Below are 19,877 nucleotides of genomic sequence, written 5' to 3' on the forward strand. Positions count from 1 at the left end.
TGCTCTTCAGCATCCTTCCCAGGCATGTCGGAGAGATCAGGGATCTCTCTGCAGGTTAAGAATCGGGAAATCCTTGGAAAAGTTTCGGGAAACCGAACGGTTCCTTGGGAACGAGGTTCAAGTTTTGGTGCGTGGCCTATATAGAGCCTCGTGGCTCTGAAATCGTCATTGAATCCCAAAAAAGAAGAATAAGAATTAGAAGTCGAAGAAGAGGAGGAGGTGGAGGCGGCAGAGGAGGAGCAGGAAGAAGAAGAAGAATCAGAAGAAGAAGCAGAATCAGAAGAAGAAGAAGAATAACAAGAGGAAGAGGAAGCCGCCGCACGCCGGAAGTTTCCGCCTCGGGATCATAGCGGATGTGTCCCCCGTTCGCGTGCTCACAGCGGCGGAAGTGCCCGACGCCATGTCGCGGCGCGGCCGCTGAGGCTGAGGCTGGAGCTTGGCGGCTCCATGTCGCGAACTCCGCAGCAATTGAAAGACTCCCTGCTCGCTGCCATCGATAAAGATGCGAAGGTGGGTTTTGCGGCCGCGGGTTGCGCGTGTTTCGGGAAGTAGTTCCGGGCGATCACCGTCCGCTTGACGCCCGCGACGTCTCACCTCTTGGGGCTTCGTGGCGCCATCCGCGGCTCCTCTCGCTAGTCGAGCACGGGCTCGAGCGGGGCCTAACGTGTAACTCGCACGCTGTGAAGGACGTGCTGAGGTTTCCTCGAGTTCGAGTGTCACGACGTGTTGACGAGGTCCGAGGATCACCGTCTGGTGCTCACGATGGCGATGAAACGCTCCCTGTTGACGGCGCACACGACGCTCCCTGTCCTCATGATCCTCGTGATGCCGTCACGGTGCAAGTTGCTGTTCGTGATGCTTTTGGTTTTTATTTATTTATTTCTCCGTGTACCTGCGTGACGGTCGTCCAGGTGTGTCGGCCGATACACGGCCGTGGCACACACGGCGCCGTTCGCGTCGCGATGCCTTCCAACTTGCTTCCACGTGCACCTTGTCCGCGACGTTCGGGCCAATTGAGAATAAAGTTTAAAAGTCTCGTTTCCATGGGAACTGGAAGACTTCTTGTGGTTTAAATGAAGCTGTTCGTTTTATTTTGGGGTCGAAGTGAGTTGTCAGTGTTTGAGTTCAGAATATCCACATCACACTTGGGAGCGTGTTGTGTATGTGCTCTTGTGTATTTCTGGACCGAGCCGTTTAGTAAAACCGTAACCGTCCACATCGGAGCCGTAACCGTCGATATCGGAGCCGTAACCGTCTATATCGTAACCGTCCACATCGGAGCCGTAACCGTCGATATCGGAGCCGTAACCGTCTATATCGTAACCGTCCACATCGGAGCCGTAACCGTCTATATCGGAGCCGTAACCGTCGATATCGGAGCCGTAACCGTCGATATCGGAGCCGTAACCGTCTATATCGTAACCGTCCACATCGGAGCCGTAACCGTCGATATCGGAGCCGTAACCGTCTATATCGTAACCGTCCACATCGGAGCCGTAACCGTCTATATCGGTACCGTAACCGTCTATATCGGAGCTATAACAGTCTTTATCGGAACCGTAACCGTCTATATCGGAGTCGTTTATCGGAACCGTAACCGTCGATATCGGAGTCGTTTATCGGAACCGTAACCGTCGATATCGGAGTCGTTTATCGGAACCGTAACCGTCGATATCGGAGTCGTTTATCGGAACCGTAACCGTCTATATCGGAGCCGTAACCGTCTATATCAGAGCTATAACAGTCTTTATCTGAACCGTAACCGTCGATATCGGAGCTATAACAGTCTTTATCGGAACCGTAACCGTCTATATCGGAGCTATAACAGTCTTTATCGGAACCGTAACCGTCTATCGGAACTATAACAGTCTTTATCGGAACCGTAACCGTCGATATCGGAACCGTAACCGTCTATCGGAGCTATAACAGTCTTTATCGGAACCGTAACCGTCGATATCGGCGCTATAACAGTCTTTATCGGAACCGTAACCGTCTATATCGGAGCTATAACAGTCTTTATCGGAACCGTAACCGTCGATATCGGAGCTATAACAGTCTTTATCGGAACCGTAACCGTCTATATCGGAGCTATAACAGTCTTTATCGGAACCGTAACCGTCTATCGGAACTATAACAGTCTTTATCGGAACCGTAACCGTCGATATCGGAACCGTAACCGTCTATCGGAGCTATAACAGTCTTTATCGGAACCGTAACCGTCGATATCGGCGCTATAACAGTCTTTATCGGAACCGTAACCGTCTATATCGGAGCTATAACAGTCTTTATCGGAACCGTAACCGTCGATATCGGAGCTATAACAGTCTTTATCGGAACCGTAACCGTCTATATCGGAGCTATAACAGTCTTTATCGGAACCGTAACCGTCGATATCGGAGCCGTAACCGTCTATATCGTAACCGTCTACATCGGAGCCGTAACCGTCTATATCGTAACCGTCTATATCGTAACCGTCTATATCGGAGCCGTAACCGTCTATATCGTAACCGTCTACATCGGAACCGTAACCGTCGATATCGGAACCGTAACCGTCTATATCGGAGCTATAACAGTCTTTATCTGAACCGTAACCGTCGATATCGGAGCTATAACAGTCTTTATCGGAACCGTAACCGTCTATATCGGAGCTATAACAGTCTTTATCGGAACCGTAACCATCTATATCGGAGCTATAACAGTCTTTATCGGAACCGTAACCGTCGATATCGGAGTCGTTTATCGGAACCGTAACCGTCTATATCGGAGCTATAACAGTCTTTATCGGAACCGTAACCGTCTATATCGGAGCTATAACAGTCTTTATCGGAACCGTAACCGTCTATATCAGAGCTATAACAGTCTTTATCGGAACCGTAACCGTCTACATCGGAGCCGTAACCGTCTATATCGTAACCGTAACCGTCTATATCGGAGCCGTAACCGTCTATATCGGAGTTGTTTATCGGAACCGTAACCGTCTATATCGGAGTCGTAACCGTCTATATTGGAGCTATAACAGTCTTTATCGGAACCGTAACCGTCTATATCGGAGTCGTTTATCGGAACCGTAACCGTCGATATCGGAGTCGTTTATCGGAACCGTAACCGTCTATATCGGAGCCGTAACCGTCTATATCAGAGCTATAACAGTCTTTATCTGAACCGTAACCGTCGATATCGGAGCTATAACAGTCTTTATCGGAACCGTAACCGTCTATATCGGAGCTATAACAGTCTTTATCGGAACCGTAACCGTCTATCGGAACTATAACAGTCTTTATCGGAACCGTAACCGTCTATATCGGAGCCGTAACCGTCGATATCGGAACCGTAACCGTCTATCGGAGCTATAACAGTCTTTATCGGAACCGTAACCGTCGATATCGGAGCTATAACAGTCTTTATCGGAACCGTAACCGTCTATATCGGAGCTATAACAGTCTTTATCGGAACCGTAACCGTCGATATCGGAACCGTAACCGTCTATATCGGAGCTATAACAGTCTTTATCGGAACCGTAACCGTCTATATCAGAGCTATAACAGTCTTTATCGGAACCGTAACCGTCTACATCGGAGCCGTAACCGTCTATATCGTAACCGTAACCGTCTATATCGGAGCCGTAACCGTCTATATCGGAGTTGTTTATCGGAACCGTAACCGTCTATATCGGAGTCGTAACCGTCTATATCAGAGCCATAACAGTCTTTATCGGAACCGTAACTGTCTATATCGGAGTCATAACCATCTATATTGGAGCCGCTTATTGGAACCGTAACTATCTATATCGGAGCCACTTATCGGAGTCATAACCGTCCAAAAATGGAGTCGTAACCATCTATATTGGAACCAGAACCATCTATAACAGAGCTGTTTATCGGAGTCGTAACCATCTATATCGGAGCCGCTTATCGGAGTCATAACCGTCCAAAAATGGAGTCATAACCATCTATATTGGAACTGTAACCGTCTATAACGGAGTCGTAACCATCTATATTGGAGCCGTTTATCGGAACCAGAACCGTCTATAACGGAGCTGTTTATCAGAACCGTAACTGTCTATATCAGAGTCGTAACTGTCTATATCGGAGTCGTTTATCGGAGTCGCAACCGTCTGTATCGGAGCCGTAACCGTCTATATCGGAATCATAACCATCTATATTGGAACCGCTTATCGGAACCGTAACTATCTATATCTGAGTCATAACCGTCCAAAAATGGAGTCTTAATCATCGATATTGGAACCAGAACCATCTATAACAGAGCTGTTTATCGGAGTCGTAACCATCTATATCGGAGTCATAACCGTCCAAAAATGGAGTCGTAACCATCTATATTGGAGCCGTTTATCGGAACCAGAACCGTCTATAACGGAGCTGTTTATCAGAACCGTAACTGTCTATATCGGAGTCGTAACCATCTATATGGGAACCGTAACCGTCTATATCGGAGTCGTTTATCGGAGTTGTTACCGTCTATATCGGAACCGTAACCGTCTATATCGGAGCTATAACAGTCTTTATCGGAACCGTAACCGTCTATATCAGAGCTATAACAGTCTTTATCGGAACCGTAACCATCTACATCGGAGCCGTAACCGTCTATATCGTAACCGTAACCGTCTATATCGGAGCCGTAACCGTCTATATCGGAGTTGTTTATCGGAACCGTAACCGTCTATATCGGAGTCGTAACCGTCTATATCAGAGCCATAACAGTCTTTATCGGAACCGTAACCGTCGATATCGGAGTCGTAACCGTCTATATCAGAGCCATAACAGTCTTTATCGGAACCGTAACTGTCTATATCGGAGTCATAACCATCTATATTGGAGCCGCTTATTGGAACCGTAACTATCTATATCGGAGCCACTTATCGGAGTCATAACCGTCCAAAAATGGAGTCGTAACCATCTATATTGGAACCAGAACCATCTATAACAGAGCTGTTTATCGGAGTCGTAACCATCTATATCGGAGCCGCTTATCGGAGTCATAACCGTCCAAAAATGGAGTCATAACCATCTATATTGGAACTGTAACCGTCTATAACGGAGTCGTAACCATCTATATTGGAGCCGTTTATCGGAACCAGAACCGTCTATAACGGAGCTGTTTATCAGAACCGTAACTGTCTATATCAGAGTCGTAACCGTCTATATCGGAGTCGTTTATCGGAGTCGCAACCGTCTGTATCGGAGCCGTAACCGTCTATATCGGAATCATAACCATCTATATTGGAACCGCTTATCGGAACCGTAACTATCTATATCTGAGTCATAACCGTCCAAAAATGGAGTCTTAATCATCGATATTGGAACCAGAACCATCTATAACAGAGCTGTTTATCGGAGTCGTAACCATCTATATCGGAGTCATAACCGTCCAAAAATGGAGTCGTAACCATCTATATTGGAGCCGTTTATCGGAACCAGAACCGTCTATAACGGAGCTGTTTATCAGAACCGTAACTGTCTATATCGGAGTCGTAACCATCTATATGGGAACCGTAACCGTCTATATCGGAGTCGTTTATCGGAGTTGTTACCGTCTATATCGGAACCGTAACCGTCTATATCGGAGCTATAACAGTCTTTATCGGAACCGTAACCGTCTATATCAGAGCTATAACAGTCTTTATCGGAACCGTAACCATCTACATCGGAGCCGTAACCGTCTATATCGTAACCGTAACCGTCTATATCGGAGCCGTAACCGTCTATATCGGAGTTGTTTATCGGAACTGTAACCGTCTATATCGGAGTCGTAACCGTCTATATCAGAGCCATAACAGTCTTTATCGGAACCGTAACCGTCGATATCGGAGTCGTAACCGTCTATATCAGAGCCATAAGTCTTTATCGGAACCGTAACTGTCTATATCGGAGTCGTAACCATCTATATGGGAACCGTTACTGTCTATATCGGAGTCGTTTATCGGAACCGGAACCGTCTATATCGGAGTCGTAACCTTCTATAACGGAACCGGAACCGTCTATATCAGAGCCGTTTGTCATAACCATAACCATCTATATCAAACCATCAGAGACATTTATCATAACCGGAACAGTCTCTCTCGGACCAGTGGAGCCGTCGATTGGAACCGTATCAGTCTACATTGGACCATTGGAGCTGTTTATCACAACCATACCATTTATTTATTTAAATCACAAAATGACAATATCCGTGATGGCACGATAATGCACCAAACAACACGATAACTAAAGAATGGGTCTGATGTTCACACACACACACCGTGTGATGTCGGGTTCGAGACCAGGCCATAATGACGTGCAATGGTGTAACGACGGAGTGAATATCTCAAAAGGTCAATAATGTGTATTAGAACGAATGTCTGCTGTGACGCTCCCTCTCATCCCATGAAGAAGCCACCAGAGGGAATCCAAAGGGAGTTGTTGCCGTTCCCGGTGCAGAGCAGTCTCTATATGTGCTAGAGTCGGCACGGGCGGGTCCATTTTCTTCAGTCTCACCCAAGAATGTCCCAAATGCTCTCCATTGTATATAAAGTATATATATCAGGAGTCTGTGATGGCCAGGGCAATGTTGTGATGCCATTGGTTCACAAGAAGTCAATAACTGCACAATCATGGACCATGGAAGGATCTGGTATTTTTATCCATCAATGCAGGTATTGTGAGAATTGGATGGTTGGCACAATGTGGAACAACACCTTGATCCAAAATGTCCCTTCGGTGCTTTTCACCGATCTGCTTACTATGTACCGTGATTACGTCAAGTTTATAATCTTAATCGAGGCAGCCCCATATCATAATGGATCCACTCCCAAACGGGATTGGCTCGACTCCGTTATTGGGTGTATAGGCCGGGTGAGGTAGCCGTGAAGCCAGAGTTCTACCATCGGTCACTTGCTGGAGAAATTTGCTCTCGGGAGATCTTCTTGCAGGACTCGAGGTGCCCGGCACCGTGCCAAGCCGGTTGCCTTTTGTTCTGGGATGAGAAGAGGGCATCTTATCGTCTCCTGGCTTTGTAATGTGCAGCACAAAGCGGGTTCTGGACGGTTCTCACGTACGACCTAGCGGTGAGATTCCATTTATGCCACGACACTACGCTCGAGGCAAAATGAATACGTCTGACAAGCCTGGTCATGGCTGCATCTTCACTGTTGGGGGTCACCCTGGTTCATCCAGAAAGAGGCCTGTTTTTAACATCATTGGTTGGTTGATGTTTTGCGCATCAATCGGCTGATAACAGTCTAATGGAACCCCAAAGTGTACATCCGGTTTCCCTGTTGGATGTCCCAGCATTGTCCATCGTGACCATTTACATCTCGCTGGCCTTCACTAATTCATATAAGGGATGTAGTAATGCAGTCCACCAATTGGAAGGACTCAACGATAGCGTTACCTTCTCCAAACACCTCGACCAGGTGAAAGTGTTTCTTCAAGTACATACCCTCACCGTGCTGTATGTCTCGGAAGGTGCAAAAGTGCCTCGACTCGGGCAGGTGAATGGAAAATGCAGTCGGTGCGTGGAGGGGTCCTTTCATTGATGCTTGAAAGAAAATTTGACTTTGATTCGGTTTTGTTATTGTATTTTATGTTATTTTATTTGACATGTTTTTGCAAACGGTACTCTTTTGTAGGCACGTTTAAAATGAGCCGTTTGTGTTTGAGTTTGGTGTCGAGCTGAACTGCCGGTGTTGAAGTTTGATATCATCCCTGGTGCATTTGTTGGTTGTACTCGTCGTTTGCACGTCCTGTGTGGGCCTCATTAGGAGGCCGTCATTAGGAGCTGCTTAGTGTTTGTATGACAGGTGGTGTAATTAAAATTGTCAGCTCTGTCTCTCCGAAATCCTTTTGGGATGAAAACAGAGTACAGTTTGCTGACAATTATTCTTTTGAGAGTTCCATAATCTCTTGAGAGCATGGGATGAGCCCATCGTGCTCCGCCGGTTGCGTACCGTGATAATGGAGTACAAGTGTCTTGGTGTTGCAACGTACGTTGGATCCTTTTTCAAGGCTGCACGATTGCTTCTGCAGAAAATTTTAACGTGTACATTCGGAGAGCTATTATGTAATGTATTTTTTAGTAAATGCAAGATGACTTTCGAAACCTAATTGGGCCGGGTATCTGAACCGCACTCGATATCCGTGGAGTGCTCCACAACGAAAGTACCTGTCCATCGGTAAACAAGTGTGTTTTGGTTCAGTTTACTTTCTGATTGTAGGTAGAATATGTTTTTATAAAATTTGACAGGGCATGGAATAAGCTGATCCATGTGATCCAAAGGACCTTGCCTCCCGTGGTGTGCTTGGCTCTTCGATGTAAAATCGACAAAGATTAGACCGACACTCAGTCGGAGCGCACACCTCCGCCAGGTGAACAGTTTACGTTTTGTATCCCATCTCGTCGGCCGGATCTGGATCCAGACCTGAACCAAAATCAAATCGGCTTGTTCTTGACACTTGCACAACTCATCCACCAAGTTTTGTCATGATCTATCCACAACCTGTTGAGATGTCATGCAATATATTGTTTTTGTTCTCATCTCTCGATGGTAAAGAATTGCTTTACAAATGAGAAATTATCCTTTCTGGATCCGGAATCGGATCTTCACCAAAATCGAATCGATTCGTCCTTTGGAAGCGCCCATCTGTCAACAAAGGTTCTTCCGAATCCGTCCAGACTTTTTCAGATATCCTGGTGACACACACACACACACGTATGACTTTCCCATCGCAGACACATCTGTGGTCTTTCTGTCTTCTACCGCCTCCCATCTGGTTTTGTACTGAGCTTTATCTCCCCAGGTTTCTGCAGGGTGAACACGGTCCACCATCAACCCCTTTTTTTGTTTCCATAGTCGAGGCTCATGGTGGAACTAACACTAGTACACTGAACGATGCAACTGGATAAAAGGAACAAAAGGTAGCTGAGTTCAAACCAAAGATGGACACAGACTTGACGATACAATGGGTGGAGGGAGGAATGAGGGGCAGTAGAGGGGATGCATGGGATGGTCAAGATGGATCCAGAAGGAAACTCTCAGAATGGAAAGCTTGAAATTTGGAAGATTGGTGGGGTTGGGCGGTGGGAGGTGGGGTTAGCGAGGCAAAAACGATCAATTTTGGGGGGGATTGTTGACAAACTGAGATGGTGGTGAACAGCTGTCTTGAAGATTTGGAGAGAAGAGTGAGATTGAAGCCGATGTGAAAAGTTGATTCCACACGTAGGAAAAAGAGCAACAAACGAGTGGAGGTGAGCAGTGATCCTGGATTTAGGTAGTTTCACCAAAAGGAGGTTTATATTATGGTGGAGCAGATGTGCTCTGCACACATGGTCCATGTGTGGAATTCCCTGAAGGACGAAGACCTTCCTGAGCTTATTATTTGTTCCATTTGATATGCTTTGGTGCTCTTGGAGCAGAAAAGGTACACAGCAGGCGAACAATTTTTTAAAAAATATGTATAATTTGATTTCTGCTTTCACAAATTGTTTGGAATATGAGAACACACTTGGTTTTGATTGTGAAGCCATTTTTTGGATTGTGAGTTGAGGGGGAGGCAAGATTATTATACGAGGATATACAGGGTGTTTCAAAAAGAGTATTGCAACTTTTAAATATTTATTTACAAAGAAACAGAAACCTCAGGAACGTGAACCAAACATTTATTGAAAGCTTATGATGTGGTATTTTCTACCACTGATAGCTATTGCACTAAATCACTGCTGGAGTTAGTGAGAGCCCAAGGTCTGAAATTGGCATTTACACAAAATCCTTGTAATTGATGTTCTTGATATGTGTGTTCAGACAGGTATTGATCCTGACTTCAAAGTTCTGTCCAACTTTCCTGTTGGTCTCATGTGGCACTGACCTGGAGGTAGCCTGACACCTCCTGCTTCAGATCATCCAGTGTGGCAGGGTGGTTGGCGTAGACACAGCCCTTGGCAGCCCATCAGAACCAGTGGTCCAGAGGGTTCAAGTCTGGGTTATGGGGTGCCCAGTCATGAGCGGTACCCAGGGCAACGAGGCGGTTTCTGAAGAGCTGCTGCAGGAAAGTGATGGTGTTACTGTTGCGGGGCCGGTATCGGTGACGAGCACGACCACCAGATGGAGCAGTAGAGTCGGCTCCACCGATCACCCAGAATGTATAGGTCGTCACCCCGGATAACTCAGGAGCCGACGGGTCCCTTATCGGACCGAAGTTCACCAATAGGTCGACCACGTGGCGTAGGGTCGATCGCCAATTTCAATTTACCTAAATACCCACGTCATCCAAACTACCGGGGAAATTCACCCTCGACAGGGAAAGATCGCCGTCTGAGACGTCTCACCTCTCATTGGTCCGAGGTTCGTGGGAAAGTCAGTGTCTGAGACGTCTTGCCTCTCATTGGTCGCGGGGAACATTCCGTCTCTCTGGGGTGGAGTCGGAGCTCTGGTGGCCGAGGAAACTCCACCCACGTACGTGGTCGAACGCACTTCGACAATGGCGTCGGTGTGAGGAAGCGAAGTGAAGGCGTGTTGTTGTTATAAGTGGTGTAAAAATCCTAACTGTTAAAATAACGCACAGCGCACATACATTTAATTCCCATTAGACAAGGGAAAATGGAGCTATCTATCCACATTTACTTATCGATATAACTGAGCTATAGGACCTGTATGTTGAGTGCAGTAAACTTCCAAATTCGTAACATTACCAGCTGTATGTGGGGATGCACTATCCTGCATAAACCAGGTCGTGCTGAGCTGGTTTGGAGTGACCTTTTGGGCTCGATCATTATGGACCTTCTGGAGCACGGCTCTGTAGTGCTCACCGTTGATCGTCACCGTCCTGCTGTTGTCATTCTCAAACCAGTTAGGCCCTCGCATTCCCCATCTGGCATTGAAGTGGAAAAAGCACGTGACCTTCGGCCCTTTCAGGTACCTCTCAGTAATCTCCTCAGGTGCTTCTACCACCCCCCCCCCCCAGAAAATGTAGTTGTTGATTGCACCGTTCAAGTGGAAAAAGGGTTTCATCACTGAAGCAGTTCAGCTTGATCCAGTCTGGGTACCGCTCCATCCTGTCACTGAGCCAATTGCACATATCAAGTCTCCTTCTCATGTCATCTTCACTCATTTTTTGCTTAATAGAGATGATGTATGGGAAAAGCTTCAGTTCCTTCGTGAGGATATGCCAGATTGATGTTTGTTTGATGCCGAGCTCCCAAGAGCACCGGCGGTGGGACTTCTTGGGACTGTCCACTGCAGAATCCCACACGGCGTCTATGTTGGCTTGGCTCTTCGTTGTTGATGCTGGCCTGCCACTGTTGCTCTTGCACTAGTTGTGCACTGTTCCCTTGTGCTCAAAATGTTTCACAATATGTTGAATGGCACAATTTGTGGGTACATCACGTGGTCTGAGGTTGTATTCCCGACAGACCCTCCGGCAGGTGTCCACATATGATTTAGCCTCATACCACAGAGCCACCACTTTTTTCTTCTGCTTCACTGCCAATGCCATAGTTGAGCTGCGGAGCTAGAAATCCCAGGGAACAAATACCACGATAACACCACCAAACCCTGAAAAGGAAAACGGCTTTGGTCAAAAACAAACAAACAAATGGCAGGAAGTCAGTTATATCAATCTTTTGAAACACCCTGTATATCTGTGCAGCATCTGTCACGTGTTGTGTTGTCATTGAATTACTCCCTCAAACTTTTGTGAAATCGTACCGAACTTCCGGGCTGCACATACCTCTCCCATGTATCTGTCCTAAGGGTATTTTTTTTTTCTCCAAACTTAAATTGCTCATCAAAAAACGTATTATCACGAATATTACAAATACGTTTGAATTCTGCTTGGTGTAAATCATGACAACGCGGCAACTCAAGTACTTATCCTCAGTTAAAACAATCTGGTCTCGTGAGCGACATGAGGTGTTTGAACAGCACAGTGGCAGTTGTTTTGAATTACATGGAGGTGAGGTGTTTTTAATCACATTGGGTTATGTGGTGGTTCCCATCGTGTGCTGCCTTTTTTGGCTGCTGGTTGCATCATTGGTTAGGGGGCAGTGCCCCGATTACCAGCACACTGGTGCTCATTTCGCCAACCTTGGAAGTATTGGATTACAGGCTGAGTCAACCCCTTGGTGTTAATTCAGTGGAAAACGGAACTCAAACTCAGGACCCTAGGATCCCAAGCCACCACTCTAACCACTAAGCTGTTTATCGGATCGTAATTTGGGCTGATGGAAGTGCCGGATGTTTATCAGATCGTAATTTGGGCCGATGGTGGTGTCGGATGTTTATCGGATAAAAAGCACGATGACATGATCATCATGTTCAGATAGTCAGGTGTGTCCTCTTTCAAGTCTCCTCACCCTTTGCATCAACACTAATTAACAATTTTCAATGTTGTTTTTTTTTTTTTTTAAACTCGTGTGACTGGTGTTTCATGATGGTAAACCCTCCAGTATCGCGCGGGTAAGGATCCTGGAAAATGTCGCGAGAGATAAAACCGTGATCGTGGAACGCAACAGCTAATGATGGGAAGAGGGTGGTTTGGTTCCTGGACTTCGAGGAAGATCGATGGCAGCCAAAAATAAACACATTACGATTGAAACTAGAAGGGCACTTGGTGGATCGCAAACCTCCGCCACGTAATACCTGATCCATGAGAACATATCGGGCCCAATACATGTTTGAAATATCATGCTGTGCAGTACTATATCGTTTTTTGGCCCTCTCTCTCAATGGTGAAGAATCACTTTAGAGATTAAATAATTTTCGGATCTTCACCAAAGGAGAATCAATTCGTCCTTGCCACACACCCAACCTGTCCAAGTTTCATCCGAATCCGTGCACATCTTTCTGAGATATCGTGCTCTATATTAGTTTAACCCCATCTCTCAATGGGGAAGGATCACTTAAATAATTCTCGTAGTCTGATCTGGATCTTCACCACAATCTCATCACTACTTCTTTGTCACAAACCGAAACTGTCAACAAAGTATCATCCAGATCCGTCCACAACTTTTTGAGATATCCTACACACACACACACACACACACACACACACACACACACACACACACACACACACACACACACACACACACACACACACACACACACACACACACACACACACACACACACACACACACACACACACACACACACACACACACACACACACACACACACACACACACACACACTCGTTCACCTTCAGTGGCGGAGGTAATTAAACACGGATATGTATGTTTGTATTTCTTGTATATTTCAATAAATGCATGCACACAGCATAATCATCATCTCCAAGCTAAGTCTTGTGTTTTTATTTTCGGTAAAGTATAGTACGAACAAGTATGTAATATATGTTTACCCTCACCCACCTCACTGTTTTTGAATAAATTGAAAAGGTAAAAGTCTTGTTTTTGTTTAATTACCTCCGCCACCGAAGGTGAAGGAGGTTATGTTTTCACTCCTTTCTGTCTCTGTCAATCTGTTTGTGTGCAGGATGTCTCAAAAAGTTATGGACGGATTCAGATGAAACTTGGTGAACAGGTTGGATGTGTTACAAGGACGAATTGATTCGATTTTGGTGAACATCCGAATCCGGATCTGGATATGAGAATTATTTATTTTTAAAAATGATTCTTCACCGTTGAGAGATAGGGCCAAAAACGATACAGTACTGGATAGAATGATATTTCAAAAATGTATTGGGCCCGGTATGTTCTCATGGATCAGGTATTATGTGGCGGAGGTATGCACTCCACCGAGTGCCCTTCTCGTTTACACTGTATGTTTTGTGTATTTCAATGTTAACATGATATATATTGTTACGGCTGTGGAAATTTGCAATACACCAGAAAGGTCCTCAGGTTAGATATATCGATAAGTTCATGTGTAGTTAGTCCACACCCGTTGTTTAGAGGGAATATGTGTGATTCATCCGGGCTGCGACGCTTTGAGTTAGCCATTTTTCTTTATCTATCATTATTTTGGACCAATCATCCGCCAACAACCAAACCACCACAGCAAACCCCCCACCACCTTCGCCTTTCTCCTTCCACAACCATCAACCACACCACCTGTCAACACCGAACGTCGTGCTGTCCAGGGCCCGTTCGGTGATTGTTACCGAACGCGTCGAGTCGCGAGTACAAATGGATGCCTTTACGGGAGAGGAAATCGGATCAGGGGAGGTTCACGCCACGTTTTCCTCCGTACAATGGACGAGCGTCGAGCGGTGTGGCCCCGCCCCCAAGCGCGATGCATGTGGATTCCTTTTAGGAGGAAATTCGGATCAAGAAAGGCTCACGCCCCTTTTTGCCCAACCAATGGCTGAACATCGGGTGGCGTGGCCCCGCCTCCAAGCGCATTTTGATCTGCGAATTTACATACACGCTCCTCCCCCGGTGTATTAAGACGCGAGCACAAGGCGACTCGCTGGCTGGTCGAGTGAAGACTGAGGTCGTCGTTGAGGTTGTCGTTGTCGGGTCGTGGAGTCTGAGTCGTGTGTTTGCGGGGATCAGACGGCGAAGGGGATGGAGCTCGGAGTTGAGGTCGAGGGACGAGTTGCGGAGTGAAGCAGGGACGCGGAAGAGGGCTCAGGGGCAAGAGTTCGCCGTAGTCGGTGCGGTCCCAAGGCCCCGCTAGCGGGACGGAGCGTCCGCCATTCCTCTCTCTCCACCCCGAGCATCAACAATTCCCTCATCTGCGCTGAGATAGCGCCGGTAACCCCGTCCGTTCCCCACCCCAACCGTGGTGTCGACCGACCAACACGTGCCTGCGCAACGCACGCCTAAAGGAGCTCACTGACCACGCCAGGGGCACGGAGTCAGGCACGTTACGCTGACATTGCGGCTAGCCCACCATCGCGCTACGAGGGCGTGCGTAAGACCCCTTCGGTCTCGTGGACCTGGCCGCTCACCCAGGTCCCACGTAAATTTGGTCCACGGACCTGTCTGCCCCCTTGCCCATGAGGGTGGCTTTTATTTGCTTTTTGTGTAAATGTATGTGTGGCCCCAGTCTTTTAAGTAAGCCTGAATAAGTGCTTGGACATTGCTTTATTCGGTTGTAGCTCTGCGTTGCTTTCATTGCTTTGGCTGTTATATGTGCATTCTTACTGTATGGCTGTGAATACGTGCTTGCCTTGTGTGTGTGTGTGTGAAATAAAATGCTTGTTAAATTGTGACCCGTTTTGTTGCGTCCTTTCCTTCGTTTGAAAGTGCCATCTTGCATCACGGAAGGGATTGGTAGTGGGTTTAGACACCCTGCAAGTAACCTGAACCGTCAAGGTCGGCGATAACTCTGCTCGGTTATCCCCTTAGCACGGAACGAGCCGCTTAAGTGGTTCGTGTCTGGAGCTGACCTGCGGCATGGTACAACTCCTCGGTACACTACCCGCGCGGGTACTTAGGTATATCGACATTCGGCGATTCACCCTATTTCGCACGGGTAGAATACGGACTGGGTTGTGGTGAGGTGAAACCCCCACCCGTGACTGGCTCCTGGTGGTAGTTCCAGGAGGGTCACGACTGAATTCTCTGTCCGGTGGGCGACGCGGCTGCTATTAGAGTTACGCGGCCGATCGCACGCCGGCGGGCGCGAATTCGTAACAATATGTTAACATTATTATATATATATATATATATATATATATATATATATATATATATATATATATATATATATATATATATGTCATGTTAACATTGAAATGTACAATAAATACAGTGTAAATTAAACAAAAACACAAGACTTAGCTCAGAAATGATGATGATGCTATAGGGGGAGGATGGAGGTGAGAAACATGTGCGTGTAGAACTTGCGGTGGTTATTGGATCATTGGGAGCACGACGAAGTCGCCTACTCCATCGGTACATAGAAGAAGGGTAAAACAATCCTGCTTGGACAGGAAGGTATGAAATGGCATCCTCTTCCAAAATAATCCCGTCTCTTCGGCATTAAAAACCTGCTCCAGCTTAAATCCCTTCTTTCACATTGATTCATTAGTTACATGAGCCATGATTGACATGAATCCTTCGGCCCCGGGTGCCTCGTGAAAACGTTGGTCAATCTTTAATGGTTTCTCCTGTATACCGGTCCACTCGGTCACTTTTTAACAGCGTTTCGCGTAGCGAACACTGCTCAGAGAGCTCGGCGTTGTTCTTGTTCTTGTTCTTGTTCTTGTTCTTGTTCTTGTTGTTCTTCTTGGGAAGACAAAACCTTTACCTTTAGGACTCGGCTCTTGTATATACAAGATCCGGATCTCCTTAAATACTAAGCACATGTACACATCCTCGCATTGACGGTGCCTTTTGAGAGCATCTATCATGAACTTTTAAATATATTCGGACATTTGCTTTAAAGTTTCAAAAAGTTCACATCACTATTTAAAGATTGTTCCGTTTATCGTATCGTAATTTCGTAAATACACGATATATCGTAAATACGCAAATACATTATGACGGGTCTCGCTATTGGCTGAATCAAGGCACGTGACGAAATATCGGAAGTTGTTTTTTTGTTTTTTTTTAGCCGACAAAACCTTCAGGATGCTGCTCTTGGATACATTTGTCCTTGTTTTCTGTTTGGTCCTCAATCAAAACATCAAGTGCTTTTTTTTCCATCCTTTCAGTATGAGGATCACTGTACAAGAAAGAACCTTTTGCTCTTTGCTGCCAGGAACCCTTCCACGGATATTTGACTCGTTTCCACACAGTCGATTCATTGATCTGGAAACGGCAGCCAACAGATGCCGCACTTTCACTTTTTGCCGATGTATCTAACGACTCGATTTCTTCGCACAGTGTCATCATCTTTCTCAGCCTTTTGGTGTGATTAATTTTGTCCATCGTTTTATGTTTGGGCACCATTATTAATTGTGTGTCCACGAGATCTTACAGGATCTCCGTTTGTCATTTCCTGTTCGATGATTATTCGTTGTTACATTTAGTTTCGTTCCTGTATGCTGGTCTGATTACTCCAATTAACGGTGCATGAGGAACAAGAGAAGGCTCGTAATGGGAGGTAATTGTACATGTGGACACGAACAATGACTTATCTCAGCTCAAAAACCGTGATTGGCCGAAATGAAATACTGTGATAACGAAATCAGAACACTATAGGTTGCTCGCGATTGGTGGAAACCCGTGATGTTGGAACCTGCGACATTGGAGGGTTTAATGTATTGCTATTTTGTTGCAGCCCTAAAAGTATTTTTTTTTTTTTGAAAATGTCAATTTGTGGTGGAAAATGTAATGAAAGGCTTTATGAATGTATGTTATTTTGTTGTCTCAGATTGTTACTCAACTTTTTCACAATTGTTCTGTTTCAGATTGTTAACATGCCTGCTGTCATGGAGGTTCTGTCTGCACTTGAGCATTACCCCATTACAAAGGAAGCTTTGGAGGTAATCTCTTGTCTTGATGTCCTATTATCCCGCACACTCAAACAAACCGAAAACTCAATCCTCAAAAATATAACCCATGACCTTGATTTATTTTTATTTGATTTTTCCTCTGCTCCCTCTTGCCACACCAACCTCCATTCAACGGTACCCTATGTATTATGTGCAAATTCTGTTCCTTTTCTTGGTTTCCATTGAATACCTTTCATATCACCGCTTGGCTGGCAGATAACCTAGAGGAACACACATTCACCCTTGAGCTGTCTAGCCTGGGTTGGAATCCAAACCAAGCTATAAACTGCATCGGTGGCACCGCTGCGGTCCCAGCAATTATGCAAACCTGCAACCGAGAGCAGCGGATAAAAGAAGAAGAAGAAGGTCCTCCACCACTCGTATCATCTCATTTAACCCTTTCACAAAGGCTGGCAGGATGTCCTCGATGTACGCACACTCGTCTCGAAGCTGTCTAGCCTGGGTTCAAATCCCGAATGAGCTTTAAACTGTCATCCTGGTGTTTCACAGGCAGGGTGATTCATCAATGTGTGCACCGTCCCTCGGATGGACATTAAACTGGGTGTCCCGTCTGCGGGCATTAGTTGGCGGCCGTTAAAGATCCCACGGTGTCCTCCTCAAATGAGTAAGTGAGCTATCGCCGACACCATGAACAAATTCCTGCCCGAACCTGCAGTTGGCATCAGTGGCACAGCCACACCCTCAGTCAATGATGCTACCCCACAGCTTTGTGCTGCATTCAAAAGAAGACGACGACCCTTTTACGGGAAACAGGTGGCCTGTGAGCTTGCCGAGTTGTTAGTGTTCCTCGCTTTCTCCAACTTCCTGACAAGGTGCAGGCAGTACCACGATAAACCCCGTTTCAAAAGGGTATGTGAAGCTCGCTGAGCCGATCGGACCTTCCAATGTATTGCAGTCGAATAGTCACGTGCCTTGAGTTTTTGTTGCCCTCAAACAAGATGTCGATAGGACAGTGTGGCGGATGGTACTGCAAGTTATGCTTTGACAGCCTGAACTGGTTGAACACCTGCTGGTGCTTTGAGTGGATGGAAATACCGAGATGGAGAAAGAACACAAGGTGTCGTCATCTGCCATTTCACTTTTATCATGTATTACACGCATGTAAGGCCACATGTTCAATTTATCATGGTTCTTGCCAGCTTGGTATTTAGTATTGGGTGAACTTGTACCAAATTGTTAAAACGAGTGAAAAATGGCAACGAAACCCCCAAAAAGCAACTTCTCTCCCACATGGTTCTCTCAAAGATGCCTTCTTTTGAAGGTTTCAATGCGACATTTTGTAATACTAAACATTATAAATGTAATTATTATTTGCAAGTTTACGTATCATCATGTACCGTACTTTATTACAACTCTTGTAACAGATGTTTCAAAAAAAAATTCTCCCCCACTCACCCCTATCCCCCACTCGCCCTGCCACCCACCCCCTCAGTAATTTGCATTAATTGTATACTCCATTGAAGTGTAGAGTATTTGTAATGAAATTGTGTATACAATACTGTTTTATTATCATTTGTTTGAGTAACACAACTCGCTCTTAATTCTGATTACCTTCCACCCAAACCCCTGCCAGGAAACCAGATTGGGTAAACATATTAACGAAGTTCGGAAGCAAACGGGAGACGTGGAACTCGCTCGACGTTCCAAACGTTTACTTCGTGCCTGGCAACGACTCGTCACTCCTGCATCAGGCTCTCCGGCTCCAAATCCCAATGTTCCATCGAACCTTGTTACTAATCCAAGTCTTACCCTTGCTCCTTGTTCTGCATCCAGTCCTGTATCTTCAGCAACTAATATTGTTACAAACATTTCTGCAAATGCAAACTTTACCTCCAATGTCACACCAAATCCCGCCCCTGAACCCAATGGAAGACTTCATCGCTCCCCTATTTCACTGTCACCTCATCAACACAATGGCCTTTCTGTGACTCCAAACAGAATTCAAGTTCCATCCCCAGCTCCTCAGTCCCTTCCGCTCACACCTCCTCAGCCACTCCCAATTAACCTTGTGAAGCCCAACACTGGTCTAAAGGCTTGCGAGCTTGCCGTTAGCAACGAAGACTGCCACGACCAGGTTGATGCACGATGTCTGAAAGTTGCGAGGCCTGAAAACTCCTGCTTAGCAAAGGGGAAAAGGCAAAACCTGGACGATGACAAAAACAAGATCACCAACAACACCCCACGTTCTGCTAATAGTGGCCATGTTCCCACCTCCTCACATTCTCTGCCATCGCCCGTTGCCTCACGGGTGGACTCCTCGGCTTTTTCTCATTCCACCACTTCAAAAAAATGCAAAAACAGCAGTAATATCAGCAGTCGCAAAAGGTTGAGAGTTCAGGACTGCAGCATTGTTTCCTCAGGTTCTGCAGTGGCAGTTGCATGTGATGGGACTACCGACTCGGTAACACAGCTCCCCCAAACCATTCAACCCCAGTCCTTACCTCCACCGGCAAAACTAAA

The 19,877-nt window shown here is 46.1% G+C and overlaps 1 protein-coding gene across 6 annotated transcripts in view; it reads left to right on the forward strand.

Annotated features, from left to right (window-relative positions):
* Positions 1–315: 315 nt before the first annotated feature.
* MED26 (mediator complex subunit 26) overlaps positions 316–19,877 on the forward strand; it is a 26,787-nt gene continuing 7,225 nt past the window's right edge. For 2 of the 6 annotated variants that reach the window (XM_085844894.1, XM_085844892.1), the window contains exons 1-3: positions 316–510; positions 17,313–17,387; positions 18,991–19,877. The exon at positions 18,991–19,877 is cut by the window's right edge and continues 494 nt beyond it. In XM_085844894.1, coding sequence (XP_085701020.1) covers positions 448–510; positions 17,313–17,387; positions 18,991–19,877 — 1,025 coding nt within the window. In that variant the 5' untranslated portion in view covers positions 316–447. Of the gene's footprint in view, positions 511–13,483; positions 13,569–17,312; positions 17,388–17,612; positions 18,475–18,990 lie in introns of all 6 variants that reach the window. The other 4 variants (XM_085844897.1, XM_085844895.1, XM_085844896.1 and 1 more) reach the window with 4 other exon arrangements.

This window comes from Eptatretus burgeri, chromosome 11 (genome assembly GCF_056783735.1).
Source record: "Eptatretus burgeri isolate ZD-2024b chromosome 11, Ebu_testis_v1, whole genome shotgun sequence".
NCBI lineage: Eukaryota > Metazoa > Chordata > Myxini > Myxiniformes > Myxinidae > Eptatretus > Eptatretus burgeri.